The sequence below is a fragment of the Crocuta crocuta genome, unplaced genomic scaffold (genome assembly GCF_008692635.1).
Source record: "Crocuta crocuta isolate KB4526 unplaced genomic scaffold, BGI_CrCroc_1.0 scaffold346, whole genome shotgun sequence".
NCBI lineage: Eukaryota > Metazoa > Chordata > Mammalia > Carnivora > Hyaenidae > Crocuta > Crocuta crocuta.
The window spans coordinates 4,171,528-4,191,745 of record NW_027527957.1 but is presented as its reverse complement, the minus strand read 5'-3'; the positions used below and the strand labels follow the sequence as shown (position 1 = coordinate 4,191,745).

The window sequence follows — 20,218 nt, the reverse complement described above, 5'->3', positions numbered from 1 at the left end:
TTTTTCTGTAATAGACTTTCAAACTATCTTCTACAACTTATCTGCACAGTAAATTTTGACTATCTGATCCTGAATTAATAGACCCATGAGGTTATATTTACCCCGAAACAATTCATTGATAAATTATTCTGTGAAACATTTTTTCACAAGCACATTAAAAGAACACTGTTTTCTGTGAACTATAAAATAAGAAACAATATTAAGGTGAGGAAGAAATTAGATGCATACATGTTTAAACTTAAAGAATTCATAAAAGAATGAATAGCTCAAGGCTCTCAGAAATGGAATTTTTATTAAATTCATTTAACAAATGTTGCTTGATTATCTGCCATGTATAAGGCATTGTACTAAACATATTGGGTATACAAACACGATTTAAATAAGCCCCTTGACTAAGAGATAGTAAGATGTGATGGTTAATTTCATATGCGAAATGGGTTATGACTAGGCTATGGGACCTAGTTGTTTGGGTAACACCAGTCTATTTGTTGCTGTAAAGTTCTTTAGAGGTGATTAGCATTTATAATTGTGAAGGCCTTAACATTTAAGATTGAGTTTTCCATAGAAGAAAGGATTCTGACTCAAGACTTCCCCATTGAAATCTGCTTGAGTTTCTAGTCTGCCTATATATTTCAGACTTAAGACTTCAATATCAGCTTGTTTCTGAGTTTCAGGTCTACTGGCTTAATCTGGGTTTCGGACTTTAGACTATAGCATCCCAGCATCCACTCTTACCTGAATTTCCTGTTGGCCGTCCTGCCCCATGGTTTTCAGACTTGCCACCCCACCCATCATCACATGAGACAATTTGTTAAAATAAAAAGATCAGAGATGAAGACAGAGACAGAGATAGGGATAGAGATAGATATAAAGATAGAGTTAGAGATAAAGAGATACAAATATTAATTCTATTGGTTCTGTTTCTCTGGGGAAAAATTTTCTTCTCACCTAATACTCAACAATTTGCTCAAGAAATTTTATAATTAGCAATGTAAATCTAGCAATGTAGCACCAAACAGCATCCACGCTCTGAAACTGGCATCTCTCTTGTGTTTAAACGCAAAACAAAATAGCTTTGCATAAGCTTTGCATAGTTTGACATTTATTCTCAAAACATAACATGAACAATTTCTTCTTACTTCCTTTCTTCTTACTTCTTAGTCTCCTGTAAACTTAATTTTGCTTTGATTAAATCAATTGGATGCTACATTTCCTATATCTGTATTAGCCCAGGCTTTTCATCCATAATGCTTTTATGAAAACATGAATGTGGTATAACATTGCATGATTTGCTTTATCACAGGCAAATGGTAATATTTTCATATATGTCTTTATTTACACACACATATTTGCCTTACTCAAAATGTGTTGACATTATATGATTATAAAACAAAACAAAATTGTATGTATTTTAATTGTATTTTAATTGTTGTCTTCCTTGGTAAACTATGGCTTATCAAAAATGATAATAATTCCATTTAGTAATTTAACCTATAACTGAAATATTTTTAAATTAAAAATGGTTTCATTTGTTTTTAACAGTCATAAACATATTGAGTTAAATTATTTTCTTTATTTAAAATAAGAGGTCTTGGGGTACCTGCATGGCTCAGTCAGTTGAACGTCAACTCTTGATTTCAGCTTAGGTCATGATCTCACAGTTCCTGGGTTTGAGCCCAGTGCGTTTTACAGCCAATCTGCACTAATAGTTTGTTTGGAATTTCTCTCTGCTCCCTCTCTCTTACCCTCCCTGACTCTATTTCTTACAAAATAAATTTTAAATAATTAAAAAAAATTTTTTTTTTCCTATAGAATAGTGGCGGCAAGCTCGATTAAATTTTCTCACTCATATATTTTTCTTCTCATTTTAGGACATAACGTGTAAATTGTCTCCATACATCAACATAAGACTACACTGGCTACTGGCCGGCTGAAGATAGGAGTTAAAAGTGAAACCAATGGCATTATTAATATTTATTTTACTCATATCTCATGGCCATTCCAACCTTTAAAATAAGTATCAGGAGAGGTTCCATGATAAGGTCTACCAATATTTTATTTCACTTGAGGAGTCTGGTGCATGTTCAAACTTGTGTGGGAACACATAAATAACAAAGATATCTTTAATCTTACATATTTTGGTGTATACATGTTTATGTGTAGATATATATGGAACTGTGTCAATATAAACATAATTATAATTCATTATTATCTCATAAAAATATAGTCACTAATATGCATAATTAATATTTATTTTGTTAGATATTGTTTTATTTTATTTTATTTTCAGAATGCTGGACCAATATTTTATAGAAAAAAATCTTTCCAGGAAGAGTAGGTACGTATAAAGAAATAAAAGAGTTCCCATTTTTCCATATAAATCTAAAACATTCATTCCATTGAGACTTCATAAAAATGAGATGAAAACTAAAGGGAATCAATATTTATAAAGCAGCTGATATACCCGTTTCTCATCAAATTATTTACATGTTATTTTTTTTCATTTTGTTAAGTAACCATTGACTACCAAAATGAGAGACATTCTAAATTAAGGAGCAGGTAAAGTTTTTATGCTGTGTTCATTCTACACATTTCACTTCTATTGCCTTTATTTTAATTACAGCAAGTAATTAGGAATGCACAACATATTATTTTTCTTTCTCAAATATAAAACCTGCATGGAATAACAGCCAGTACCACAGTTTTAATATTTTCCTCCCCAAACATTTCATATATGCACAGATTTCATTGTGTTTCTGAAATATAATTCTACTTAACAAAATTGCTGCATAAAACTGCAAAGGAAGTTTTAAATACTTGCCTGAAATCCAAGGAGCTTTTCACTAGGCTTAATGTGCCTCTGAAATTCACATTCTATGGGTTGTATCACTTTGATTCCATCTTCATAAAAAACATAGAACATGTTGCCAATTCCCAGACCTTAGGAATAAAAACACATTCAAAAAGTTCAAAATAAAATTATTAGAAATCTTTACAACCAAAACTCAGTGCTTGTCACAGTACTGGCAGGAGATCAATTTGTAGAGTTGTGTAATGTTAATAAAGCAAACCATATGAAGCCTTTACTGTACACCAAAGCAACTTTGTGATATTATGCAGACATTCTTTATTCTCCCTAATCTGCAATTCAGTGATTCCTTTAGTATGATTCAATAAATGTTTCACATAGAAATGGAAATTATAAACTCTTTGATACATAGATTATGTCTGATACCTTCCCCACTTAATTTAGATGTTGATTAAGGAATAAAAATACTTTTTGAAGAATTATAATTGTATATTTTTATTAGAGTTCCCTAAGGAAAATAAAATTTCATTCTTTGTAGAAGTTTAGTTTACATAAAGACTTTTAGAAAGAAAAACACCAAGTCCCTCAGATTGTGGGAGGAGATATATATTGTCCTAAAGTAATTTTTGTGTATATAATCCTGCATAAGGTCTTAGATTTCAGTTTTTATACTGGCCAAGTTTGCAATCTATCTCTATACTTTAAAACTTGTATTAATTTACACTCTTAAGAAAATCTCAGTAAACGGTTGAAATCATACTTTTAATTTGTTCACACTACAGATTTGGGTATTTGACATCTCAGAAATTCATCTCACTTTATTGATCCACACTTAATGGGTGCAGGACGCTGCAAATCAGAAGCAAGGCATGTGGGTAGGGTTAACTTATGCCTGCACATGGGAACTCCACATAGTCTTGCACACCTGTTTTCTTTGTTTACTCTGCTTTTGCTTTGTTTCAACATGGCCAGACCTTAGCACATATAGTTCTTTTTCTTTTGGTCTTCACCTGAGTAGCTCCCTCTCTGGTTGTAGTCACTTGGACAATCATCTGAATTCAATCGAACTATAGCACACACAGTTCAATGATAGCAAGCACTCTTTAAAGGATAAGTAACGATATTCAAATCTTGGTAGTTTGAAAAGTCAAGCCATTATTGCTTAAAATGTTTAAATTCTAAAAATATTTATAAAAAGAACTTTATTTAAATATAAAAAATTCCCCAAGCATCATTTTATTTTGATTGATAACACCTGCAAGGTTTATTCAGTCAAGCCTAATGATCACTACAAATGTGTATTGAGCCATAAAAACATTTGTTTGTTCAACTTAAGCCACATTTATTTATTTTTAATGTTTTATTTATTTATTTCTAGGAGAAAGAGAGAGAGAGAGAGAGAGAGAGACAGCGTGAGCAGGGGAGGGTCAGAGATAGAGGGAGTCACAGACTGAAACAGGCTCCAGGCTCTGAGCTGGCAGTCAGCACATAGCCCGACGTGGGGCTCGAACCCACCAACCGCGAGATCATGACCCGAGCGAAAGTCGGATGCTTAACCGACTAAGCCACCCAGGGCCCCAAGCCATATTTATTTTTATCTCATCTGTTCCTACTTAATAAAGGATCATCACCAATTTTGTCCATCAAACCATATATCCATCTTTTCTTGTGATTAGAGAAAAATATATTCAAGCATATAAGTGACTGTATTGGTGTTTATACATAGTGATTATAATTTTCTTTTAGTACATGAAATTATTTCTATCTAATACACTTATGCATTTTAAGTACTTCAAATTGTTTTTGACACATCTTATTGTTTTATAAATATTTCATAGTACTCATATTTTGAAATGATGCAATCTTTATCAGTTATTATGTATTATAATTCCAGAGAGCACTACATTATGATGTAATATTCCTGAACAGTAGCAAAAGTAGCAAAAACAAAATTCAAGTCATAGTTTTCATAAAGTTTAATTCATACATTTTCATAAAATTTAATTTTTCATAACTTTTCATAATTTTAATTTAATTTAAGCTTAATAATATTTAGTAGCTGTCAGCTCTTATTTATAATTATGTTTATGCATAGATGAATATACATTCTATGCCCAAAGGATAAAACTTTTAAAAAGTATGATTCTATGTCAAAACAATTAATTCATATCAGCAAACTTCCATTTAAACATTCATAAGATTGGGGGTACCTGGGTGGCTCAGTCGGTTAAGCCACCGACTTCGGCTCAGGTCATGATCTCACGGTTTGTGGGTTCAAGCCCCACGTCAGGCTCTGTGCTGACTGCCAGCTCAGAGCCGGGAGCCTGTTTCAGATTCTGTGTCTCCCTCTCTCTGACCCTCCCCTGCTCACATTGTCTGTCTGTCTGTCTCTCTCTCTCAGAAATAAATAAAACATTAAAAATATGAAATGTTCATAAGATTGACATGTACTACATGTCGGTGACTATCAATTTACCATTATTGGTTGTTGAAAAGTGTAAACATAATCAAGTAGTGATATGGTGTCTAACTTTTAGTTGTGTCAGTTATGCACTATGTTTAATTATTATTATAAAGCTCTCAAAATTTTGAATGAACATGACTCCCTTCCTTCAGCTACTGCAAAATTCTGCTCCAGAATCAGGATTTTGAAGTTTGAATATGACAAATACTCTAGGTCCAGACTGTTTGAAAAGTTTCGTGAAATATTTCTGCCTTGACTCAAATGGAATCTTTCATTATATTATTTACCATATTCTGTGAACAATGCAGTCAGGAATTTCACTGAATTGTTGCACTGATGAAATTTCTGAGCTGCATTTTCCTCTAAAACCCACTTAATCCATCCAAATCACTTGTTCAATCTCAAGTCTATTTTCTTACTTTTTAGAATATAAATTACACATTCAGTGTTTTTTCAAAAACAACTGCTTTCCAGGTTACAAGTTATTGAAGAAATACAGATTTCATTATGCAAGGTTTAGTTTCTTCTTGAATTTTATAGCTTTCAGTGGAAATATAACTTTTCAGTGCTTATGAATAGTAATGCCAGCAAAATACCATATATATTAGCTAAAATAGAAATAAAATGATTAATTTTTAATCACTCTCCTGATATCAATTAAAATTTTGTGGATACCTTTAGAGCCATCTATGAGTTCCTCTTCTCTCCACTCACAAGAGGTATGTTTTCTCTTTTTTTTTTTTCTTTTTGGTTAGAGAAATATTTTAAATCAAGTTTTCTGTGGGTTTTAGCAGCAGAATTTATGATTTGAATATATGATACAGATGTGTTTCCTTTTAAATTTACTGCTATAGTATTATACATATATATTTATTATGATTATACTGGGCATGGATGAATATACATTCCCCGATAATGGAGATGTTGGTAGTTAAGGACACAGATTTTCATTTGGAGCATTCATTAGCATTATTTATAAAGAAAATAGTAATGTATTTGTATATGTTAACTATACCTATTAAGTTGTCAGGCCCAAACTTCTTTTTTGTTGTTGTTGTTTAGATAAAAAACATATATAACAAAGAAGATAGACTCCATTTCCTGGGTTCAGACTGCTCAAAGGCAAATCATGGCAACAGAACTAAGTATGTACCATGGGAAAGATACTCAGACTATGTGAGAATTTTTCTCTCTCAAGCTTGAGATAAGAATTATACTTATGTCATTCAGTTATTATAGGAATTAGATCAGATGGAGAATGTAAAGCATTTAGCAGAGTGACTGGTGCATGGTAAACTAAAAAAAAATGGTACTGTCACTATTTTTATGACTGACATTATCTCTTCTATTAAACAGTAGTAGAAAAAAATGGTGAAATGGTATATAACCAGATTTTGATTTCTGTTCTCGTGTTTTCCTCAAATCTACACTGTGAGATATACTGCTACATTTTAGTTTTCTATGTTATCAAATTCTAAGGATCCATGAGCCTGCTAAAAATCAACTGCATTTTCTAGTAGGGAATTCTTGAAGTGGATCCTTTCAGGGGGTCTACAAAATCCAAACTATTTTCATAATGATACTTAGGTGTCATTTGCATTTTTCTCTCCAATTTCCACACATAAGATTTTTCCAAATGTAGAGAGTAGTTTTCGATGGGCTACATGACATGTGATATAATGAGTGATTTCACGACAATTCAATGCAGAAGCAGAATATAGGAATCCAGCATCTTCTACTGAGCCAGACATTAAAAGGATTTGCAAAATGTAAAACAACGTGAGTCTCTTCATTTTTTTAATGTTTTGTTTTGTTTTTCTTCTGAGAGAGAGACACACACACACACACAGCATGAGCAGGGGAAAGTCAGAGGGAGAGGGAGATACAGAATCTGAAGTAGGCTTCAGGCTCTGAGCTAGCTGTCAACGCAGAGCCCGATGTGGGGCTTGAATCCATGAACCATCAGATCATGACCTGAGCCAAAGTCAGACACTTACCTGACTGAGCCACCCAGGCGCCCCTTCATTTTTTTTAAATATAGCTTTAAAACTGTTTTATTTATGGGTACATATAATGAGTTTATTATGGCTTTTTCAATAAATTAATAAATGAACATCTTTAATTTTTCTCAGTTTTAATTTCTATTATGGTAAATATAAGTGGATAGGAGTAACCCACATAAACTAAAGCTTTTGAGTTCTCAATAATATTGAAGAGTGCAAAGGGGTTTTGAGTCCGAAAAAAGTTTAATAACCATGTAGGTTTCAATTACAATTCTCTCTTCATGAATGCATTCTATTGCAGTATATTACAAAAGTTCCTGGCTTCAGTAAAAGCTTCACCACTTTAGTCACAGTAAAGATTTGCAATATGTGCAGCCTGCTGTTTCTTTCCTCATCCCCCATGAAGACAGACACATGTACTTTGTCTTTTCCAGGTCAATTGTTAATCTAATGGAGTATAGTGGTTCTAGAAAGTGATTCATAATTTGTTTGTTTTTTTTTTAAGATTTCTTTTTACTTTGTTTTTCTTTCTATACAGAGAAAGGACGTAAGCAAGAATTACTTGCAGTCTTTTAAGAGGGAAGTATTTCCTAGAGGAATTTCTAATCAATACTGCACCTTTAAATACATGAAATAGACTGAGAAAAAAATGGATGTAATGCACATTAGTGTCTCAATCTTTTGAAGATATCTGCTCAAGAATAATTGTGTATCATAATACAATTACATCATTTCTTATATATAGTGTATATGTTTTATGATTTATATCAATAATAAAATTTGGCTAATTTCTGATTACTGGATGGATAACAATAACAAAAAATAGTAATAAAAGATATTTTGTGGTGATGTTTGTCATCATCTGATTTAAATTGTCACTGCTTTAGCATTTAAATTATGGTCAAGAACAAATTATAATCATATGATGCAGTGATTTGGTAACCAATCAAAAGATAATTCAGTAAGTTTTAGTATTATAAAGTCCTTCATTGGTTGCTATTATTATTTTCACCTTTAAAAGATCCAGAACTTTTCTTTATTTTAAAATATAAAAATATATCTGTTTTAACTAAAGAAAAATATAAGCAAGAATAGATAGATAGTCCATATTACATATCTCATCTTGAATAACTTAGCAGGGAAAGATTTTTGGATCATGAATGTTCCCATGTTTTGCATTTTCGTCTTTGGAGTTAGACAGTTTTTCACACGCAGAGCAGCATCATTCCACTGCAGCTCCATGAGATCTTTATATTATGCTCAACTGAAATAAAACTGACTTTCATTCTCGCTAGAAAGTTTTTTTTTAAGTGATCATGCCAGGGTCTTTATTGGGCATTATTAATCCAGCGAGTGGGTACTATCTGACTGGTCAGAGTGACATTATGTAAAACTAGTCCTTTTGAGTCAGTTTACCACTTCCTGAACTTCCAAAGATATGCTAAAAAAGCTGGATTCAAATCTGCATGATTAATTTCACATTTATTGATTAATATACAAAAGGTTATAATAGAGTATTTTTGCTGTATAATTAATATCAGTGGGAATTATATATATCATTGTATATGGACCCATGTGTATGTATGTATATATGTACATATCTAGCATACATAAATATGTATATGTATATACACATATGTCTGCAAATGGATATCTCTTGTCAGATCACAATTTTGATTTGAAAATGTTTTAATGAAATAATTTAAAACACTCAAAAAGTTAGGTTGATGTTAGTATTTAAGCAAGGGTAGAGAACTGGCTAATGAAAATATCGAGAGCTTGATCATGGTTTAAATGGCATCGTGTACTGACCATTAGAAGGCATGGTCTCTACCTTTCCGCACTGCTTTGGCTTTCTAAATTTTATGCATTTAGAAGCCTTATGCTCTGAAAGTCCTTTTTCATTTTAAATAATTTATCGATATTACTATGAGGCAGTAATCTGGTCCTGAGGACTTTAGCATTTTTTTTTCTCAAAAAATATATGGAAGCTTATGGAACTTACAAAGTTGGTATATATTAGTCTATATTTCTCAACCTCCCTTGCAATGTATAATAGTCGGGCCAATGAAATGGGAATAATATCAGAACAAAGAAGTTAAAAACTGACCTGCTTGCCATATCTCCTTTTCCCCACTTTGACGGCATTATAGTTCACAAAGCTTTGTGATCAGATCATGGTGTAACATGTAAGCTTTGCTTTAAGATTTCTCTGCAACTTCTATTTGTACCTTGTGTTGGTAGGTGTTAATTAGTTTGGCCAATATAGTGATTTACTTCAATCATTTCTATGTTGTTGTGTGAGTAGATTCATAAATATTTACAAAGATTAGAAGGGAAAGTCAATTTTTAATAACATAGAAATTATATTTTTGGCTTTCAAATCATTGGATGTTATATAAACCCACTATAACCCAAAGTAGCCTTTATTTAATATTGATCCCATATATATTTGTCAAAATAATTCCATGTTCTAACAAATTTAAGAGATGCTATGCTATGCTATATAATGAACCACCTTACATCTCTGTCTTAGGTGCTTCAAATTAGCATATTTGAAAGTTAAGGTTAATTCATCAGTGAATAACATGGCTTACATTCCTTTAATTTAGTGCTTATACAAACCAAAACACATTAAGTTAGACCATATAATATATTCCTAAACTGTTGTCCACAAACATTAGATATACCTCATTAGATTATATTTTATTACAAGATCATAAAAAGATTGTGGAAGAAAGCCAAACAGTAGGTCTTTTCATGTGTATTTTCAAATCATATCATAAAATTGGTTATCAATAAGAATGATTTAGATGTTAACTTACTAGACTGAAATTTTATTTAGGGAAAATATTCCTATCTTTGTATTTTTAGTATTTTCAAAAAGTGCTTTGCATTTAATAGGCTCTTTAAAATATTTGACATTAAATGAGTAAGATATTTCATCTCTTAACAATGTCTTCCTGCACTCCTGCAAACCACAATAATGGCTAGGAAAGAACTACAAGAAGACCTCATAGAAGTAGAGGATGCTGTGTTTCAAGTTTAAATATCTGTGTAATTAGTGTGATGATACACATTAAATTCAGTAAATTTTATAGTTTTAATGCTTGCCTATAAGTAAAATCACATTAGGAGGGATTTATCATTTTTAACTCTGTTCAATATTAATCTTAAAATGCCTGAAACTGGAATGCTCAGCTGTTCTCCCTCAGATTAATTTCTCTTGGCCATGATAAAGACACAAGCATACAAACAGGGAGCATTACTACATGTGGAAATAAAAGTGGCTCTCAGAGCTATGTAGTTCATATTTGTTGTTTTCTATCCTTTAAAAATAAAGGTAGAAAAATTTGGAAGCTTCAGATAGCTATTACTTTAATTACTTTTTATGAAATAATTGCGCACACTTTTAGGATTCGGTGATTCCTCAAGCTGGTCTATTATCTCTGGCCACTATTATTATTATTATATGCAATCATTTCTAATTGTACTGCCCTGCCAATAACTGTAGCATTGTAAAAAATAATTTACACATGACTATGAATCTAAATCAGGCATAATGTTTTCTCAAATATATTATGTTAAATCTTATTTATTCTAGGAAACAACAAAGGACTCTGATGATAATTGCAGATGGAATAAAAGATTTAAAAACTTTACACGAAGATATTTACTTATATAGGTCTTAAAATTATCTGCAAAATAGACTAAATAGCTATTGCTTCTCAAGATATATTCTCTGTCAAACAAAGCTATGAAGAGTAAAGCAAATCATTGGTTGTTGGAGAATAATTATTTAGTTAAAAAACTAACAAGAAAATTTTAAATAGATAAAAGTGTTTTCATATAACAAATCTCAAGATGATTTTAATTAATCTGGAGGTGTCTTATATTTTTAAGGGTAGCCTGAAAAATATCATACTCTTATTTTGTATTAAACTTATAAAATGATCATGTTCACGACTGTTATGATAGTCAAATTATAAGAAAGCATTATTTCACACACTTTGAGGGCATTCACATATCACAAATTTGCAAGGAGAGTGACAACTGTATTTCAAGCAGTATGTTAGAAAATCTGGCTCAGAAAGTAAAATAATACATCCAGTTTTTATCAGCAATTAACCAGCAAAACCTAGATCTGTGCTACCTGCCCTCTGACTACTTTGGTTTTGTTCCTTGTATTTCAATAATAACATGAAATCAATTTTTAAAATTTCAGGAGACATATTTGATCTCAAGAGGGAAGACAGAATAAAGAAATGTTTAACAGATACATTAATGGTAGTTTTAGCAAGATTGCATTTGTATGTTTGGATGTGAAATATCTAAGTGGAATAAAATGAGAAGGTATAGTTACACTAGAATCTCTTTAGCAAATCAGACTTTGAAGAAGCCCATACAAAAGATTTGAGAGGCAACAAATACCAAGCAGGGTGGGGGGTTGGTGGTCTGCCTCATCATTGAGAACAAAACTGAGATGCTTCAATTCTTGAATTACTTGAAACTTATGAGACACAGCCCTCACAGGTGGCAATGACTTCAGTTCATCTAGGAAGCTATAATCAGGGAAGAAAAAGTTTTTGAGACAATATTTTGGTCATTGCTTACTAGAACTCTAATGATAACTAACTACATTTTTCTCCTAAGAATTTAAGGAAAGCACATGAGTACCTGGCCAAACACACTCTCCCTGGTCTTTATGAATAAGAAAAAAAAATAATAAATGGAAGTGGATACTGTTTATTCATTGTAGACTATGTTTAAGGAGCTGGTAATAACCCTACCAAGTATTAACAACTAATCTTATTTTTGAGATAAGAAAATTGAGACATGAAGGGGCCCTCGGTTATATGGTGGTGGAATCTAGATTTGAATCTGGATCTTTCAAGTTTACCGCTCATTTTCTTAAATAATTTATTACATTCCCTTGATAATGCAATGATTTCTATATTTTCTTTAATTTTCTAATTGAAATCGGGGTTTATTATGGACATTATGTTTAAGTTTGCCTTTATTTCTTTGACTTAATTTTAAACTCTTAAAAGTATTTCAGGGGCACTTGGGTGGCTCAGTTGGTTAAGCGTCTGACTTCAGCTCAGGTTATGATCTCACAGTTGGTGGGTTTGAGCCCCGTGTCCAGCTCTGTGCTGACAGCTAGCTCAGAGCCTGGAGCCTGTTTCAGATTCTGTATCTCCATCTCTCTTTGACCTTCCCCTGCTCATGCTGTCTCTTCTCTCTCTCTCTCTCAGAAATAAATAAAACATTAACAAAATTTTAAAAAAAGCATTTCAATATATTATAATGTACCTCCCTGGTTATATATCAATAATAAATCAAGCTGTTGAGGAGTGATAACTACTTTCATGGTAACAGTTTCACAAAATAATATTGAATTTTAGTCAAATGAAAATATTGGGTCAACATAAAAATGAATAAGGTAATTATTAAAACAAGTCTGCTAAAAATTAAGCAAAATAATCACAATATAAAAATAATGGAACTTAGTACCTTCTTCTCTCCATAATATGTTAGCTACTGCAGCATGTTAAAAAGAAAAAAGAGAGAAAAAAACTGGGTAAATAGAGCTTCAACTGCATACTAATATAAATAACTATTAAAGAGGTCACAATCTCTAAGAAAGAACATGTACATAAAAGTGATGTTGAATTCAACGAACTACTTTGAATTAACAAAACAGTAAAATGCTGGCAATAGCTAATAATGCTCTTTTCATTTCTTGAAATTGCCAATTCTTCTTTGGAATAAAGATGCTGTTAATAAACAAAAGCATTTTATTCATCACTGGAAAGAATGGGATATTTAGGTTAATGTTATTGAAATACATCTTAAGAACAAATATCGGTAGTTAACACTATTTACTTAAGACAGCATACTTAAAAGCTGCTAATTGAAAAAAATTGTATTTTAACAATTCTCAATAATCACAATATGTAATATTCCTACATAATACACAATATTCCTGAGCAAGAAGAATTCTTGTAATTAAAGGATTTTGAACACAGAAGTAGTCTATTTTTAAGTAGCATATGTTTTCACTTTTTAGATCAGACAGAATGAAATAGAGTAAAACCTTGGTTTGCGAGCATAAATCGTTCAAGAAATATGCTGGTATTCCAAAGCACTTGTATATGAAAACAAATTTCAAGAACCACTGACCCAACTGTGATCATGTGACTTTTGGTATCGCATACTTTTTGTATTGAAAAACGCTGTTCATTTATTGAGTTAAAATGTATTAGAAATGTTTGCTCGTCTTGGAATACACTTGCAGAATAAGTTACTGACAATCTATGGTTTTACTGTATATCTAAATGTATCTTGCTTAGTTCAGTGCATAAATATGGTGTTAAAATATTGAGATAGAAATAATGAAATAAATACCAATTAGAAATATTCTCAAAGAAATGTCTGCCTCCATTACCAATTCAATGTTGCCCTAATTTTATGCTTTCAAAGCAAAATAGGATGTCAAAAGAAAGCGTGACTGCTGTAAAATCTCACGCATAACTATTTCCTGAATATTTTAACCACACTAAAGCACAATCACTTTTTTTTTTTTAATGGACCACCATGTGAATGCAGCAGAGCCAACACTGTAACCCAGCACTCCTCGCCAGAGGCTGACGGCCCAAGTTATCCAGGTTTCAAAACCTGCTATACTATTTAAAAATAAACTTTTGTAAAGTAAGCTTCATTTTGGTGATTCTTGGTGTTTTTAACTCTTTAAGAATATTTATTCAATTCTGAATGCATGCCATATTCTTTCTTTCTGGACATTTTGTGGTGCAATTCTTGTTGTCTACAGTGTTCTTGAAATGAATATGAAAACGATAGATCCTATTTGCGAGGAGAGGATATAGACCTCAGTTGCCAGCAGTTAAACTCAGGCCGGAAGTAGATGATCCTGCTCTGGAAGTATCATCAGAATGTCAATAGTAGTCTCAATGTCTAAGTCATTCACCTCACTTCCTCTCATCACACAGGAATTTTATCATCTCACATCATCACATGAAGGATGGTGAGTATGGTTCAAAGAGATATTTTAAGAATGAGACAGAGAGAGAGAGACGCCACATTCACACAACTTTTATTAAGTACATTATTATAATTATTTTATTATTAGATATTTTTGCTAAGCTTTTGGTGTGCCTGAGTTCTAAATTAAATTTTATCATAGGTATGTATGGGTAAGAAAAAACACAGTGTATCGATGGTGCTATGAGTGGTTTCAGGCATCCACTGGGGGTGTTGGAATGTATCCTCTGCATAAGAGGGATCTACTGTATTCAGAGAAATTTAAGTAACTGAGTCTATTTGAAGCACAAAAGTGATAACAGTTGAGGCCAGAGAATTTTTCCATGAGTAGATCAAAAAAGTCTTTTGTACTCAGTGCAGCAGTAGATATTAAATTTTCTTCTGTAGGCTCAAAAAAGACTGAGACATTATTAGACTTATCTTTGTGTGTGTGTGTGTGTGTGTGTGTGCGTGCACGCCTATGTGGGTTTTTTTTCCGTTTATTAAAAATGGGGGGTGACCAGACCTCTTCTCCATTCATTCTTTCAGTGAGTACTGAGTGAGTGCCTAGCAGCTGTCAGACATTGTGCTCAGTGATACAATACACAGATTCGAACAGGCCTCGTCTCTCTGTTAATAGAGTTTATATTCTAGTTGAGAAGAAAATTAAAATTACAGAGTTAATGTGTTATGAAAGAGAGGAACAACCCTGTGAATGCTCTGAACAGGTGTATTATGCATAATGAAATATTCAAATACAAGATAAATAAGAATGAACTGAGTGAGGATTTAGGGGTATGTTTTCCAGATACAAAGAAAAGCCTGTATTGTATGTATTGTTATTGTGTATTTAGAACATATTCCATCTTATTGTATACAGTTGGAATGCACATTAAATGTAAAAAAATACTTTAAATTCAATTACAAGGGTATAATAACCAAGTCTTTTTCCTTAAATGTCTTTTCATTATTTTTCTGATCTTTATATAAATGTGCATGCAACAGGGGTGTTTCTGATTCTATAAGTAAATATACAACATATAAGAATAATTTTAAATCCTGTATATTCATTTATCATATTTCTACCCTAGTCTTCAAATATATACAGTTTTCATCATCATATAATATTCCTTCATGTGGATTTCTTTGTTTAAAAAAGACCATTGCTTATTATTCAATAATCCAAACTTAATACAGAGACCAGAGGCTAGTTTGAGTTATAAGGTTCAATAAGTATCATTGAACTTATCAGTCAAAAAGATGCATGTATATATATTGATCTGCATATATGTGTGTGTGTGTGTGTGTGCATGGATGTGTTTTAACTATGATGACCATCCTTCTATATAGTTATTTCCATTAGTATGCATTCCTACAAGAGGTATGGGGATATTTCAAGCCATTGACACATGTTGTCAGGATAATTGTCAGACGGTTGTTATCAGCACCACAAGCAGTCTATGCAAGTATTCATCCCTCCACATTCAAGGAAGACTAAGACTGCATGTGTTTGTATGCGTGTACATATGCATAAGCTTACCAAATATGAATATATATTATATGATGCATGTATATATATATCATATGTATGTTATATATAATATATAACAGTTTAATTATAAGCTATATTGAGTATGTTTGCAAATATTTAAAGAAAAATTTCTTCTATTTATGCCTTTAATCCATTATTTCTATTGGGATGCTACTTTTCTATTTTTTATATCTTAACAGCTACATACATATCAGAATGACGTTGTTCTGCCATATTAATTTCTCTTTCACACAATTAAAACAGCTACTTACAGTAAATGCAGGCTTGATCATCCCATTTGTTTGCTTAAAAACATAATGCATATTTGTACGTGTGTAAGGACTCAAAGTCCTTAGCATAGCACATAAGATCATCCATGACATGCTTATATCATATTGAACTCACATTCCAAACATCAAGTCATTTTGAATTCCTTCATTTTTACCTATATGTTAAATATGACAGTAATACCTTTACCAGAATTCTTCACTTAATTTGCCCCTAGAGTTCTTTTTTAAACCAGCTTATTTTTTTTTTTCCTGTAGAACCAACAGTATGGCCTTAATCAGTTGTTTTCTGTATTTATAGAATCCTATGAAACACTTAATGTATCCCTTAATATAGCATAAATAAAATTCTGTTCTGAAATCTTTTATTTATAATTGGACAAAAACTCTCAAATATATAGACATTCAGCAATTAAATGCTTATTCAAGACTAAAATGAAATGCAAAATTCTTTCTGAAGATAGCAGATACTTTATAATGAAAATGTGGTTCAGTGAAACAGATGCCTGGACACTAGTAACAGAATCTTTTATTAATGCCTTTTTAAATTTTTTTAAGTGTATTTATTTATTTTGAGAAAGAGAGAAAGCACAAGTGAGTGAGGGGTAGAGAGAGAGGAGAGAGTGAGAATCCTAAGAAAGCTCTGCACCATCAGCACAGAGCCTGACATTGGGCTCTAACCCACGAACCGTGAGAACCGTGAGATCATTACCTGATGCTTAACTGACTGAGTCACCCAGGTGCCTCAATGCCTTTTTAAAATAAATTGCCTTATTTTATATATTAGAGACTTATAATTATATTCAAAGTGATGAATCTCATATTAAATATGGTGTTTGTGGAAATATATGTGGGAGATTTGAATATTATATAAGTAACAGCAATCAGGTGATTAACTACACAGCAGCATGTCATAGTATTAAACAGCTAATTTTACTTGGCTACTCATATGTAAACTGGTTGGCTTTTCATTAAATAAGTTTTTGCTTGCCCTTGTCTTTGAAAGTGTAAGGTTTTCACTAGTGGAAAACTTTTTGTTTATAAACTGCATTTATGTAAGGATAGCATTTTAGTTAGATGTCTTATTGACTGTTTCACCTTTTGGATTTAAGAAATTAACTTCAGAAGGCAAATGGAAAAGGACAACATTAAAAGAAAATGTAGACAAAATTTAATGTATCTAAAAAATGTATGGTTAGTATTATGGTAGCTGAAGTTTCTTTGAATGTGCATATGGAGAATGACATGAGACATTTAAAATATACTATTTTTAGGATGGAAAGCTATGTAAGATATGTCAAGTACATTGCTTGCCATGTGCCAAATTCAAAGCCACTTTTAAGTAAAACTGTCACTTGCTGGGCACTGATTGAAGATGATTCTCCCCACTGACTATACAAATTCCCAACCTAGTGTCTAACATTAAATGAGCAGGCTATAGTGTCCAGCTTACATTAGGGAATATGACTCAGAAACTGGCCAGGAATCCAAGGTCTTAATTTCTATGAACTGATGAAATGAGATGATCAGATTCTTTTCAAGGGTAATTTGAATCAAGAAATCATGTTAAAAAACCGAAAGCACAGAGAACCAAAATTGTAACTACGCGTAGCACAAGGCACCATTATGTAGAGTCAGAGCCCCTGATAATAAGTGAGACTGAAGAGAGCTCAAAGTGTGAAAGGCACTCTCCCACGGGAGAGGAAGAAAGTCAGTAGGTGTCTACAGAATATCAATTTCTGGATTCTGAATGTGGATACATCCCTCATTGCTTCACATTGCCAGTTTAACAATCACATCAATTTAAAAATCACCTATACTTAACCAAATAGAATCTTCTCTGGCACCCAAATAGTCTGATTGAAACCAAGGCTATGTAAGAACTGTTGCCATGTCAAAAGATTAAAGCCACAGCACAAAACAAATAAAAATTATATCCATATTTCTAGGGCACATGGCTGGCTCAGTCAGACGAGGCTGCCACTCTTGATCTGGAGGTCCTGCATTCAAACCCCAAGTTGGGTGTAGAGATTACTTAAATAAATAAATAAATACACACACACACACACACGCACACACACACACACTATATCCATCTTTCCTTCCAATGCCAAATCAAGTAAGCTTATATCTGGCACCCAATGTATAAAAAAATTATCTCAAACTTAGTGCTTAAAATAACAACAAAAACAACAAGAAAACATTTACGATATCTGTGACGGTGGCTTGGCTAAGAGGGTTCTGATTTGGGTTATCTCATGAGGCTCCAGTCATCTGAAAGCTCGACTTGGGTTGGAAGAAAGCTTGACTTGGGTTGGAAGATGCACTTCCGGGGTGGCTCACTTACATGGCTGGCAATTTGGTGCTAGCTGTTGGCGGAAAGCCCCAGATCGTAATTTATGGGACTCTCCCCAAGGCTGCTTACGTGTCCTCACAAACTGACGCTGGCTTCCCCTAACTAAGTGTGTGATCCAAGAGAGCAAGGCAGGAGCCCAAATGCCCTTCTGAACTGGCTTCAGAAGTTATAGACCTTCACCTCCACTCTACTCTATGTGTAATAGAGAACTAATCTATTTCAATGTGGGAAAATTATACAAGGGTGTGTATAACAGGAGGGTCATTAGGACCATCTCAGATACCACGCAATGTTAGTGTAACAGGCTGCTTGCTAACAAACAGAACTTCAAGAAAAATTTTCTAGTTAACATCCTCCCAGCCAGACTGCCAACACCTGAGCTTCTCTTAATAGAAATTCTAAGCCCACTGATGTCAGGAAGTGACTTGAAAATGATAATCTTCACAGGAATGATTGATTGTCATCTTACATGATAAACAATAAACAAGGACATTATTAAACAATTGTGGTGATTAGCTATGGGTACATATGGGAAATCTTTGCCCTCTAACTCACTCATATACCTTACCATTTTAAGTATATGTCAAGCAAAGTTACCTCCTCCTTTGCTTTAACTCTTTCATCTAAAAAATATACCAAATGGTCGATTAGAGAATTACATAATAAAATCACATGATTACAATGCTTTTTAAATAGTACATGGCACATAATGAATTGTTCAATAGATCTTTGTTATGTAGTTGTCTATATATATAACATATATGTATATCTCCTAGATAAAACTCAAGATAATCACGCCTATAGAAATTAAATTAATAGAAATGCTGCCAAAACAAAACCTTGCATAAAAGCATATCCTAACTTATCATTAGGGCTATCAGAGAGTCCCCCTTATTATCACTTGAGAGAACATATTAATTAGAGAAATAGATTACTTGGATAATAATTAGCATTATGTGTAAAGAAACAATAAAAGATGGTAGACTTTAAAGCTATTTTTGCAGTACAGCATAATTTTTATGAATAGTATTTCTAATAACTTTATTACTTCCCTTATATATTGAATTTTTCACTATTTGATATTTATATACCTGTTTAATATACTTATAGTCATATAATAGCATACAGATATAATTGTATTTAAATATAGTATAAATTAAATAAGAGCTATGTACTCTTTGAAGGAAATTAATTGACTTCTTTAAAACATTTATTAATAAAATATTGTTAGGTAAATATTTTGTGACAGAAATTACAAATTATCATTACAACTCTAAAATACATTAAATATCTTGATATTTAAGAATTCTGGGTAAATGCATAGTTTGTAATTCAGTTAATTGCTCATCTTTAAAGATATTATAAAACAGATTAGTAGCAGTGCAATAAAAGGCATAGACACCCAAACGAGTAACCACTGTGGTAGGCCATAAACTTAGCATCTGAAATTTCTAGTAGTTACAAAATAAAAAGGAAAAAAATTTTGGACTTTACACTGAGAAAGTATTCATATAGAAAATAACATAATGTCTCATAAAACAAGCTGATTATAAATTAACAGAGGTTAACTTCCTCTTAGAACAGATTTCTAGGGGTACGTAGGTGGTCAATTGTCTGAGCTCAAACCTGACTCTTGATTTCTGCTCAGGTCATGATCTCACAGTTGACGGGTTCCAGCCTCGTATCAGGCTCTGAGCTGACAGGTGCAGAGCCTGCTTGGAATTTCT

At 32.4% G+C, this 20,218-nt stretch overlaps 1 protein-coding gene across 3 annotated transcripts in view; it reads right to left on the bottom strand.

Annotated features, from left to right (window-relative positions):
• The window catches only part of FSTL5 (follistatin like 5), a 663,363-nt gene that overhangs the window by 81,579 nt on the left and 561,566 nt on the right, over nucleotides 1-20,218 (bottom strand). For 2 of the 3 annotated variants that reach the window (XM_077752758.1, XM_077752759.1), the window contains exons 10-11: nucleotides 12,791-12,817; nucleotides 2,822-2,940 (exon numbers count right to left, since the gene is read on the bottom strand). In XM_077752758.1, coding sequence (XP_077608884.1) covers nucleotides 2,822-2,940; nucleotides 12,791-12,817 — 146 coding nt within the window. The remainder of the gene's footprint in view (nucleotides 1-2,821; nucleotides 2,941-12,790; nucleotides 12,818-20,218) is intronic. The other variant, XM_077752760.1, reaches the window with a different exon arrangement.